Source organism: Cervus canadensis, chromosome 17, assembly GCF_019320065.1.
Source record: "Cervus canadensis isolate Bull #8, Minnesota chromosome 17, ASM1932006v1, whole genome shotgun sequence".
Lineage (NCBI taxonomy): Eukaryota > Metazoa > Chordata > Mammalia > Artiodactyla > Cervidae > Cervus > Cervus canadensis.
In genome coordinates, this window is record NC_057402.1 from 23,871,803 (window position 1) to 23,884,385 (window position 12,583).

At 37.9% G+C, this 12,583-nt stretch overlaps 1 protein-coding gene and 1 non-coding gene across 2 annotated transcripts in view; one reads left to right on the plus strand and one right to left on the minus strand.

The window, feature by feature from the left end:
- Positions 1 to 12,583, plus strand: part of SNX6 (sorting nexin 6) — a 48,115-nt gene that overhangs the window by 33,790 nt on the left and 1,742 nt on the right. The window contains exons 11-13 of the mRNA XM_043489887.1: positions 4,634 to 4,720; positions 8,138 to 8,297; positions 8,380 to 8,465. Coding sequence (XP_043345822.1) covers positions 4,634 to 4,720; positions 8,138 to 8,297; positions 8,380 to 8,465 — 333 coding nt within the window. The remainder of the gene's footprint in view (positions 1 to 4,633; positions 4,721 to 8,137; positions 8,298 to 8,379; positions 8,466 to 12,583) is intronic.
- Positions 2,427 to 2,530, minus strand: LOC122419826. Its single transcript, XR_006263046.1, has one exon. It is a non-coding gene; the product is annotated as a U6 spliceosomal RNA (small nuclear RNA).

Consider the following 12,583-nt stretch of genomic DNA (forward strand, 5'->3'; position numbering starts at 1 on the left):
AGAAACGTACAGCTCAGTGAAAGGTTATTATTTCACACACCCATGTAATGAATACCCAGATCAAGAAATGGAGCATTACAGCAATTCAGGTGCCCGAGTCCCCCTTCACCTGCCTTCTGAGTCACCACCTCCTGCAAGACTAACCACTGTCCTAGCTTCTAACAGCAAAAATTAGTTTTATTTTCATATCTTATATAAATACATATGCAATATATATTCTTCTTTGTCTGGTTTCTTTTAATTATTGTTATATACATGAGATTCATTGGTGTTGCATGTAGGTATAGTTCCTGCATTCTTATTGCTGTATTGTTTTCCATTGCAAGAATACACCTCACCTTATTATTTGTTTTACTGGTGGGCATTTGGATAGTTGCCAGTTTGAGGTACTTTACACAGAGTACTGTTAAGACCATTTTTTATTTATCTTCAGCTGAACATAAGTATACATTTCTGTTGAATGTATGTAACTTGGAGAAGTGATGGTTCATAGGATACCCATGTGAAAAACTTTTGTAGGTGAACTGTTTCCCAAAGTGATTGTGCCAGCTTACATTCCCACCAGAATGAATGTGAGCACTGGGCTGCTGCACAGGGTTGTAATATTTGGTATCTTTTAAAAAAAAAAAAGAAAAATTTGGTATCTTTTTTTACTTTAGCTGTTCTGGTGGGTGTATAGAACTTTTTTTTTTTTAAACAACAATTCCTGACTTACATTGCAAGAATAGTACAAAGAATTCCTGTACATGTGTCACCCAGATTTCCTTTCCTTTTGTTATTATTCAGTCGCTAAGTCTTGTCCAACTCTGCGACCCCATGAACCTGCAGCAAGCCAGGCTTCCCTATCCATCACCATCTCCTGGAGTTTGCTCAAACTCCTGTCCATTGAGTTGGTGATGCCATCCAACCATCTCATCCTCTGTCGCCCCCTTCTCTTGCCATCAGTCTTTCCCAGCATCAGGGTCTTTTCCAGTGAGTCAGCTCTTCGAATCAGGTGGCCAAAGTATTGGAGCTTTAGCTGCAGCACCAGTCCTTCCAATAAATATTCTGGGTTGATTTCTTTAGGATTAACTGGTTTGATCTTGCACTTCAAGGGACTCTCAAGAGTCTTTTCCAGCACCATAGTTCCAAAGCATCAATTCTTTAGCGCTCAGCCTTCTTTATAGTCCAACTCTCGCATCCATACATGACTACTGGAATAATCATAGCTTTGACTAAACGGACCTTTGTTGGCAAAGCGATGTCTGCTTTTTAATACACTGTCTCGGTTTGTCATAGCTATTCTTCTAAGGAGCAAGCGTCTTTTAATTTTGTGGCTGCATTCACTGTCTGTGGTGATTTTGGAGCCCAAGAAAACTAAATCTGACACTGTTTCCACTTTTTCTCCATCTATTTGCCATGAAGTGATGGGGCCAGATGCCATGATCTTTGTTTTTTGAATGTTGAGTTTTAAGCCAGCTTTTTCATGCTCCTCTTTCACCCTCATCAAGAGGCTCTTTAGTTCCTCTTCACTTTCTGCCATTAAAGTGATATCATCTGCATATCTGAGGTGGTTGCTCTTTCTCCCAGCAGTCTTGATTCCAGCTTGTGACTCATCCAGCCCAGCATTTTGCATGATGTACTGTGCATGGAAGTTAAATAAGCAGGTGACAGTATCCAGCCTTGACGTGCTCCTTTTCCAGTTTGAACTTGTCCACTGTTCCCTGTCCAGTTCTGATTGTTGCTGCTTGTCCTGCATACAGATTTTCTTAATGTTAACATTTTCTGCATTAAAGTTATTTTATTCCAAAAAGTCCATATTTATTGTTTTTTGCCCTTTGTGTACATTTCTGTCTCTTTTAAAGATAAGAATCAGTTTTTAAAATGTATTTTTAAATTTAAGGATGATTGCTTTACAGAACTTGTTGTTTCCTAAGAATCAATTTTTTTTTCCATTTATTTTTATTAGTTGGAGGCTAATTACTTTACAGTATTGTAGTGGTTTTTGCCATACATTGACATGAATCGGCCATGGGTTTACATGTGTTCCCCATCCTGAGCCCCCCTCCCACCTCCCTCCCCATCCCATCCCTCTGGGTCTTCCCAGTGCACCAGCCCTGAGCACTTGTCTCATGCATCCAACCTGGGCTGGTGATCTGTTTTCACCCTTGATAGTATACATGTTTTGATGCTGTTCTCTCAGATCATCCCACCCTCGCCTTCTCCCATAGAGTCCAAAAGTCTGTTCTATACATCTGTGTCTCTTTTTCTGTCTTGCATATAGGGTTATCGTTACCATCTTTCTAAATTCCATATATATGTGTTAGTATACTGTATTGGTGTTTATCTTTCTGGCTTACTTCACTCTGTATAATGGGCTCCAGTTTCATCCATCTCATTAGAACTGATTCAAATGTATTCTTTTAATGGCTGAGTGATATTCCATTAAAAATATGGAACGCTTTACAAATTTGTGTGTCATCCTTGCGCAGGGGCCATGCTAATCTCTGTATTATTCCAGTTTTAGTGTATGTGCTGCCGAAGCGAGCACCTAAGAATCAATTTTAATGTAGCAGGATGATTATCAGTGATTCTCCTTAGTGTCATCAATATCTGTTTTACAAATGTTCCCAGTTATCTTATAAGTGGCTTTTTGCAGTGGACTTGCTTTGAGTCAGGATCCAAATGAGGTTCCCATATTAGATTTGGTTGACATAATACATTCTTTATCCTCTGTCTCTTGAGAGTGAACGAAGAGTTCTCATCTTTTTAGTCTGACATGGCTGCTTCCCACTTTACCTCACCTCAGACTAACCACACTGCTTTAGTTTTTTTTTTTTTACTTTTACTCTTTGGCATCTTCAGGCACATTTTGTTAATGTTTTAATGTTGTTTTGTGGCTGTCTGCAGCAGGGGGATTGGTTTGAATTACCTAGTCCATTACTACTGCCAGCCTCTTATTACTTTATAGTCATGTGTATATATCAGTTGCTATTAAAATGAATAGAAAAGTACAGGTGAACCTAAAAGATGATATTGAAACTAGTTAGCAGCCAAGAACTTGAGTCAAATATAGAGTCCTTCCATAAATTCACTAATCTCATTTGATCTCATCATTTTTCTGTTAATTTTTTTTTTTGTCAGTTACATACAAAGACAACTAACAGGCTCATAGATAGAATGAAAGGAAACTTAGCTTAAATAGGAATTGATACTGTAGTTACTTATAACTTTAATTTTTTAATTCATTTGTTTTTCTTTTTTAAAATTTATTTATTTTTTTTAATTGGAGGCTAATTACTTTACAATATTGTGGTTTTTGCCATACATGGACATGAATCAGCCATGGGTGTCCACGTGTCCCCCCGTCCTGAACCCCCTCCCACCTCCCTTCCCACCCCATCCCTCGGTTGTCCCAGAACACCAGCTTTGGGTGCCCTGCTTCTTGCTTTGAACTCGCACTGGTCATCTGTTTTACATATGGTAATATATATGTTTCAGTGCTAATAGCTCAAGTCAGTCCACCCTCATCTTCTCCCGCAGAGTCCAAAAGTCTGTTCTTTACATCTGTCTCTTTTGCTGTCTTGCATATAGGGTCATCGTCAACCGTCTTTCTAAATCCATATATATGTGTTAATATACTGTATTGGTGTTTCTACTTCACTCTGTATAATAGGCTCCAGTTTCCTCTACCTCATTAGAACTGACTCAAATGCAATCTTTTTTATAGCTGAGTAATCCATTGTGTATATGTGCCACTACTTCCTTACCCATTTGTCTGCCGACGGACATCTAGGTTGCTTCCATGTCCTGGCTATTGTAAACAGTGCTGCGATGAACGTTGGAGTTCACATGTCTCTTTCAGTTCTGGCTTTCTCGATGTGTATGCCCAGCAGTAGGATTGCTGGGTCGAATAGCAGTTACATTTACAGTTTTTTAAGGAATCTCCACACTGTTCTCCATTGTGACTATACTATAGTTTTCATTCCCACCAACACTGTAAGAGGGGTTTCCCTTTCTCCACACCCTCTCCAGCGTTTATTTTCCTAGACTGATGGCAGCCTTTCTGACCGGCATGAAATGGTACCTCATTGTGGTTTTGACTTGCATTTCTCTGATAATGAGTGATGTTGAGCATCTTTTCACATGTTTGTTAACCATCTCTATGTCTTCTTTGAAGAAATGTCTGTTTAGGTCTATTGGCCTACTTTTTGATTGGGTCATTTATTTTTCTGATATTGAGCTACATGAGCTGCTTGTATATTTTGGAGATTAATTCTTTGTCAGTTGTTTCGTTTGCTATTATTTCCTCCCATTCTGAAGGCTGCCTTTTCACCTTGCTTATAGTTCTCTTTGTTGTGCAAAAGCTTTTAAATTTAGTTAGGCCCCATTTGTTTATTTTTGTTTTTATTTCCATTACTCTGGGAGGTGGGTCATAGAGGATCTTGCTGTGATTTATGTCAGAGAGTGTTCTGCCTATATTTTCCTCTAAGAGTTTTATAGTTTCTGGTCTTATATTTAGATTGTTAATCCATTTTGAGTTTATTTTTGTGTATGGTATATCTTTAATTTTTTTATAATAATTAAGAAAGAAAGTACTGAGTGTAGAATGTAAGAACTGATCAAATACTTAATTTTTTTTTTCCTATTTTAGAAAATAGAAGCACGAGTGTCAGCTGATGAGGACCTCAAGCTTTCTGACCTTTTAAAATATTACTTAAGAGAATCCCAAGCTGCTAAGGTAATTTTATTCATTGTTTTTTAAAATGGACTGCTTTACAGAAACCCATCATCTCCTTAGAAGTTGTTTGACTTAAGATGGTTTAAGATGACTTAATCTCTTGATTTTAAATTATATTTTCAAGTGTGATTTTTTTTTTCCCTCCTTTTATAGCTTGTAGGTTACAGAACCCCACATTAAAGTCTCCTCTATTAATTTCTGATACAGTTTGTCTGGAACTTTTCTTTGAATTTGGTATATTTAGCCAGGTGCAATACCTGCAAAGACAAAATGAAAACGCCCAAATAACAGTTGTACAGCTAGAGAATTCCTAGTTTGGCCTGTCTAAGTCCTCTGTTGCGGGTGTCTGCTCAATGTGTCCAACTCTTCATGACTGCATGGACTGTAGCCCGCCAGGCTCCTCTGTCCTTGGGATTTTCCCAACAAGAACAGTGGAGTGGGTTGCCATGTCCTCCTCCAGGGGACCTTCCCGACCCAGGGATCGAACCCACGTCTCCTGTATTTCCTGCATCGCGGGCAGATTCTTTACCACTGAACCACCAGGGAAGCCCTCTGTTGAGGGTGAGAGTCATAAAACAAGGATATGTTTTATTTTAAGGCATCTCAAATTTCCTTTTGGAAATCTGTCCATGTGTAAAACTAAAACTCTTACTAATCAAGAAAATGTTTAACAAAAACTTCTAAAGCACTGAAATCTTAGTGACTCAGATACTCCAATTCAGTGTTAATTTATGAATTGAGATGTACAGAAAATTCCCATCTGGTCACTGGTGCTTTGAATACCCTTCTTTTATTTCTCATCAAATTATAAATAACCCTTTTAACTTTGAGGACTTAAGTACTTAGAGATATACTGTCCATATCGAATTTGTTTTAAATCAGTCAGATTGTGTATTATGAACTACTTAACATTGGTTGGGCAGGGTTAAAATAAATTGTTCACTTTTGAAGACTTATTATTATAATATGTAATTGTTTGTAATATATTCATAAAAGGGAAGGCTGCTCAACCAATAAAAAGGAATAAGCTATGCATATATACAACAAGATAGGTCACTCTCAAAATAATTTGCTGAGTGAAAGAAGCCCAACAGTAAAGACTGCAGTTTACATTAGTGTTCACTCTTGGTGTTGTACATTCCGTGGATTTGGACAAGTGTGTAGTGCCATAAGTATACAGAATAGTTTTCCTACCCAAAAATCCTGTGTTCCATCTGTTCATTCGCCTTCGTCCTAACACTTTTTGATACTTTAATTGCCTCCGTAGTTTTTCCGTTTTCCAAAATAACATATTGTTGGGTCTTTTCATATTGGTTTCTTCACTTGGTAACGTGCGTTTAAGTTTCCTCTCTGCTTTTCAGGACTTGATGGCTCTTATCTCTTTAGCAGTTAATAGCCTCTGTCCATCAAGTTTGTTTATCCAGTACCCTTAACTGAACGGTTGCTTCTGAGTTTTGGCAGTTATGAGCACAGCTGCTGTAAACACCCATGTGCAGGTTTTTGTGTGAACATAAGTTTTCAACTCCTTCAAGTAATAAACAGCAAGGAGGGTAATTGCTAGACCATATGATAAAAGAGTTTGCTCTGTCAAACTGTCTTCCAAAGTGGCTATATCATTGCATTCCCACCAGAATGAATGAGAATTCCTGTTGCTTAACATCCTCACCAGCAATTAGTATTATCAGTATTGTAGATTTTGGCCATTCTAACAAGGCATGTAGTGATAACCTTGTTCTAATCTGCATTTCCCAGATAACATTTGATGGATGTGAAGCATCTTTTCACAAGCTTATTTGCCATCTCTGTGTCTTTGATGCGCTACCTGTTTAAAAAAAAGAGTTATTTGTGTATTTTGAACTGTCAGGGAAAGAAAAGTGTTAGTCTCTCAGTCGTGTCTGACTTTTTGTGACCTCATGGACTGTAGCCTGTCAGGCTCCTCTGTCCATGGAGATTCTCCAGGCAAGAATACTGGAGGGAGTAGCCATTCCCTTCTTCAGGGGATCTTCCCAATCCAGGAATTGAACCCGCGTTGCCTGCATGCCAGGCAGATTCTTTATCATTTGAGCCACCAAGTACACATCCAAACCATGGTGTTCTACCACTTCACACCCACTAGGTAGCTCTAGTCAAAAAGACGACAGTGTTGACAGGAATGTGGAGATATGAGACCCCTCATATAGTTTTGGTGGAAAAATGTAAATGGTGCAGTCACTTTGAAAGTAGTCTGGCATTTTCTCAAGAGGTTCAACATAGAGTTACGAGGTGACCCTGCAATTCTACTTCTAAATAATGAGCTGTGAAAGAGAAGTGAAACATGAAAACACATCCACAGAAAAGCTTCAACACACAAGTTCGTAACAGCATTTTTATGAAATAGCCAAAAAGTTGAAACAAACTGAATCTTTTGACTGATGAATGGATAAATCAATGTGGTGTATTCATACAGTGAAATATTTAGCAGTAAAAGGTATGAAAATACTGATTCATGCTACAAATAGATGAACTTGAAACTTTATGCTAAGTGAAAAAGCCAGACGGGAGTTCCCTGACAGTCCAGTGGTTAGGGCTCTGCTCTTTCACTGCTGAGGGCCCAGGTTCAGTCCCTGGTCAGAAAGCTAAGATCCCACAAGGCAAGCAGCCAAAGAAGGAAAAAAATGAATAAAAGCCAGGCACAGAAGGCCACGTATGAAGTGATTCCTTTAAGAAATCTGTTTATTTGGCTGTGCTGGGTCTTGGGCTGTTCCCTAGTTGTGGCGAGTTGGGGCTCCTCTCTCCTTGGGGTGCACGGACTTCTCCTTGTGGTGGTTTCTCCTTTGCAGAGCACGGGCTCTCCAGCGGACGTGCTTCAGGAGTGGTGGCTCCCGGGCTCGAGGGCACACACTCAGTAGTTGTGGCACATGGGGTTGGTTGTCTTACGACATGTGGGATCTTCCCCGATCAGGGAGGGAAACCGTATCTCTTACATTGGCAGGCACATTTTTTACCCGTGAGCCACCAGGGAAGCCCAGGATTCCTTTTTTAATGAAATGTCCAAAATAGGCAAATCTGTAGAGACAGCAGATGAATAGTTGTCCACGACTGGGGGTGGGGGCTGTGGGAGGAAATGGAGAGTGACTGCCAATGGATGTGAGATTTATTTTCGGGTGACAGATGTTCTAAAATTGAGTGTAGTGATGGGTACACAACTCCGTGTGCATACTAACCGTTGAATTGTGCTCTTTAAATGGGTGAATTATATGGTGATATGAGTTATACCTCAGTAAAGCTGTTACCAAAAAAACTTAGAAGAGTAACTGACCTGTGGCATTCAGGGTGTAAGTGTTAGCTCCGATGATGGTTGTTGGGGTGGGCGAGGGAGGTTGGCAGCAGCTACTAGACACAGCAGCATATGTTATCATGAAGCATTCTGTTTTATAGGATCTCCTCTATCGAAGATCTAGGTCATTAGTGGATTATGAAAATGCCAATAAAGCACTGGATAAAGCAAGAGCGAAAAATAAAGATGTTCTGCAGGCTGAAACATCCCAACAGTTATGTTGTCAGAAATTTGAAAAAATATCTGAATCTGCAAAACAAGGTACTCTTATATTAACCTTTAATCATCAGGTATGTTTTACACTGTTATACAAGTAGTTAATCCTAATTTGTTTTATTCACAGAACTTATAGATTTTAAGACAAGAAGAGTTGCTGCGTTCAGAAAAAATTTAGTGGAACTGGCAGAGTTAGAACTGAAGCATGCAAAGGTAGTGTCATACTAAAGATTTAACAATTTAAGTGACTTAAAATTTAGAAATGAGTCTGTTCTGATACTTTATACTAATTTTAAAAATAGGAAATCTTAGACTTGAGAGGGATTTTAAAGATTTATCTAATTTCAGCAAGAATAGTATCTGCAGTGTCTCTAATGGTCAGCTCTGCAAGACTCTAGTACATAATATGGAGAAACAGTATCATTTTTTGACTAGTTAAAAAAATAAATTTTCTTTACCCTACTGTCATTGCTTATTTAAAATACTATACCCGAAAATGGAAACACTTTTGCGTGTGTGAAATGATTATTGTACACATTTCTTGTTGCAGCACGTTTTTTTAATTGAAGTATATAGTTGATTTAGAATGTTATGTTGAGATCAGGTGTACAGAAAAGTGATTCAGTTATATACATATATGTATATATTCTTTTTCAGATTCTTTGCCATTATAGGTTATTACAGAATATTGAGTATAGTTCCCTGTGCTATACAGTAGGTCCTTGTTGTTTATTTTATATATAGTAGCGTGTATATGTTCCCTTGTGGCTCAGCTTGTAAAGAATCCGCCTGCAATGGGAGAGATTTGGGTTTGATCCCTGGATTGGGAAGATCCCCTAGAAAAGGGAAAGGCTACCCACTCCAGTATTCTGGCCTGGAGAATTCCATGGACCAGTCCATGGGGTCGCAAAGAGTTGGACACAACTGAGCAACTTTTTTTTTTCTGAGCAACTTTCAAAAAAAAAAAGTGTGTATATGTTACTCTCAAATTCATATTTTTGTGATAAATAACATAAAATTAACCATTTTTAAATGTAAAGTTTGAGTAGTGTTAAGTATATTCACGTTGTTGTACACTGGATCTCTAGAACTTTTTCATTTATTGAGCATTTATTTTAAAAATGTAATTGCAGGCCACATGTGTGTCTGTTAAATTTTAGCTTGCTAATCGTAGCCCAGCTCATTGATATCTTTTGGAAACTTGGCTTTGATCATGTAGTATTTGGCTATTACACTAGTTTTTCCTGTCAGTTGTTTGATATTTGCAATTTGCATGAACTTCCTTTTTATGTCTTCATCTAAGTTTTGATTTAAAAGGTTGATCAGGATTAAATGAATCAGTGTTTGTTAATCTAATTTATAAAAGTAAGTGGCACCAAAAAACTTTTAGTTCCCTTCTGTTCTTTCTATACTAATTGAAATTAACTTATTAATTAATATTTATTTGGTTATATTTATTTGAATAGTTATGAATTCACTTATACTATTGTCCACCATTATTTCTCCATTTTATCTGTGAAGGACATTAGGATTGAGCCTGTTTTGGTTTTCTGATGTTCACTGTTTATGTTCTTTTTAATGGAGGTTATAAACTATCACGGATTTTGTTATAGATTAAGGATGAGTTGACAAACTATAACCTGTTTTTGTACAGCCTGTGAGTCAGAAATAACATTCATGTTTTTAAATGATTATAAAAAGATCAAAAGAATAATATTTCTTGACATGATAATTACATGAAACTCAAATTTAACCTATAAAGTTTTATTGAAACACAGCCAAGCTTATTCACTTACGCTTTGTCTAGGATTGCTTTCAAACTACTGCAGCAACGTTGAGTAGTTGAAACAGATCAAATTGTCTCTGAAAGTTTAAAATGTTTACTGTTTAGCACTTCACAAAAAAAGTTTGCTGACCCATGCTATAGATTGGTGTTAGCCTCTGGTTTCCAGATTTTGTACTTTTTCAAATCCTTTCTGAGGTGTGTTCTTTGGGTGCCAGTTTCTCACAGCTGTTCTAGTCCAGTTGTTCTGAACTAGTGGTGATTTTGCCTCCCAGAAGACATTTAATAATTTCTGAAGACATTTCTGGTTGTCACCAATCGGGATGGGTAGGTTATGTAGAGGCCAGAGGCCAAGGTTGCTACTCAACATCCTCCGATGCCCCAGAGAGCCCCCACAGGAGGGGATCACACAGCCCCAGCGTCAGGAGTGCTGAGCTGGGAGAACTCTGTTGTCTCAGATTTCTTACTGATTTTGTAAGTCTGAACAAAATCTCATTTTGGTCCCAGAATCCAAGTAAACCATTCCAGAAAGAGTAGATAATGGTTAAATTTACAGCAAGATGTTTGAAACTACTTTGGATTTTATTATAACTGACATATATGACTTTACCACATAATTGAAGTCTAGTTATAACAGAAAAGTCGATAGTTAGGTCACTTTTGTGTCCTTGAAAATAGACTCAGATTCTTTATTAAGGAAATAAAAAATGTGTGATAGGGGCAGTAACAAAAGAAAATGATGAGCCAACTGTGAGGGTGTGACATGAGTCCCCACATAGCCTATTGTAGGTGCAGAGAAAGGTGCCCCTTTGTGGGGCATTTCAGCAGGTGCCAGCCTGCAGCACATACATCTTGTGACTTAGTGGTTCCCGTTGAGGGATGCAGCTGTAAAAAGGTAATTTCATAACAATAGGCAGGCTTAGAATCATTTGTCACAGTTCTGTTGTTATACTGGCCAAAAATTGACAGTTACTTAAACATCTAAAATTGTTTATTTTCACTTAATTTTAGACTTTCAGAAATGTTGCAAGGAAAGTACAAAGAATTCCTGAATACTCTTCACCCAGACTCCCCAAATGTGCATGTTATCACATCGATTTTGTCCTTTTCTCCCTCTTCTTCCCTGTTTCTCTTTACACACACACACCCCTGTACACACTTATTTTTGTCTTAAACCATATGAATAAGTTGCAGATACTGTGCTTCTTCCTTTTACACATTTCATTGTGAATTTCCTAAACCCAAGTAATTTTCTTAAAATAGTTATAAAGGTGAGGAAATTAGTATCGACATAATTCTGTTATCTAACCCAGAGACCTGTATTCACATTTCCCTAGTTGTGGCAATAATGTCCTTAATGGCAAAAGGAGACTGAAGAGATTGTGTGTATTCAGTGCACCTGTCGTCTTAGACTTCTGGTGTCTGGAGAAGTTGCTGACTTTGTGCTTCGTAGTGTTGGATACAGGCCCCTTAGAATGTCCCTCAGTTCGGGTGTGTCTGATGCCTGGGTTTGTGTTCTGCACTCTGGGAAGGTGTCCCACACAGGAGTAATGTTCAGATGGTCTCATTGCCTCGCACGTGAGGAGATACATGCTGTTGTTTAGCTGCCTTATTGGCAATGTACAACATTGATCATTTGCTTAAAGTGATGTCGGCAGGCTTCACAGTGGCTGAGTTGCTGTTTTATACTTTAGAATTAAGAGGTATTCTGTGGGGAGGTACTTGAGACTGTTAAATACCCCGGCACTCAGCCGGCACCGGCCAGCAGAACGTCATGCCGAGGTGGAAGTACTCTCTTTGGCACTGCCCGGTGTGGTTGGCGTCAGTCACGTGTGGCTGTTGACCACTTGAAATGTGGATAATGCCCCTGAGGGACTGAGGCTTTATTTAATTTTAATTAACAGAAATTTTAATTATGCAGCTGTACATAGCTAATTGCTACAGTATTGGCATTTTAAGTCTCATAATAGGATCCATTCATGTTTTTTGCCTGAGTCAGTTAATTTGTGATGACTGCCAAATGGTCATTTTGTAATTCCATCTTTATACATTTTAGTTGACTTTCTAAGGAGATTTCCTTCACTCCTGTTAATATATTACTGTAACATAAATATACTTAAATTTACTTTTGTATGTTCCTAAATTTGGATGCCAGTTCACATGTTTTATAAATGGGCATTTAGGTAAGACTTTTGTAGAATACTTCTGTGTGATCTTACTATTTTTATAAAACTGCTATAAGTCTAAGCTAACATATTTTCATAGCTAAAGAATAAGAACCTGCCTTACAATCAGAACATGCTCAGTAGTTTAATCTGTATACAAAGGGCATATTTTATAACCCTCACTAGAGCATGCCAAATATTAATATTGGTTTAGATAGAAACTTACTGAAGCATCTAGTATGTGGAAAATATTATTGTGCATGGAACAGATTCTATAATTTTATGTCTTTAAACCTTTATTTCTACATAATGATTGCTCTCACAATTCTGGTATCTTAATGTGATTTCTAATGCCATGTGTTTTCAGTAAGACACTTTCACAC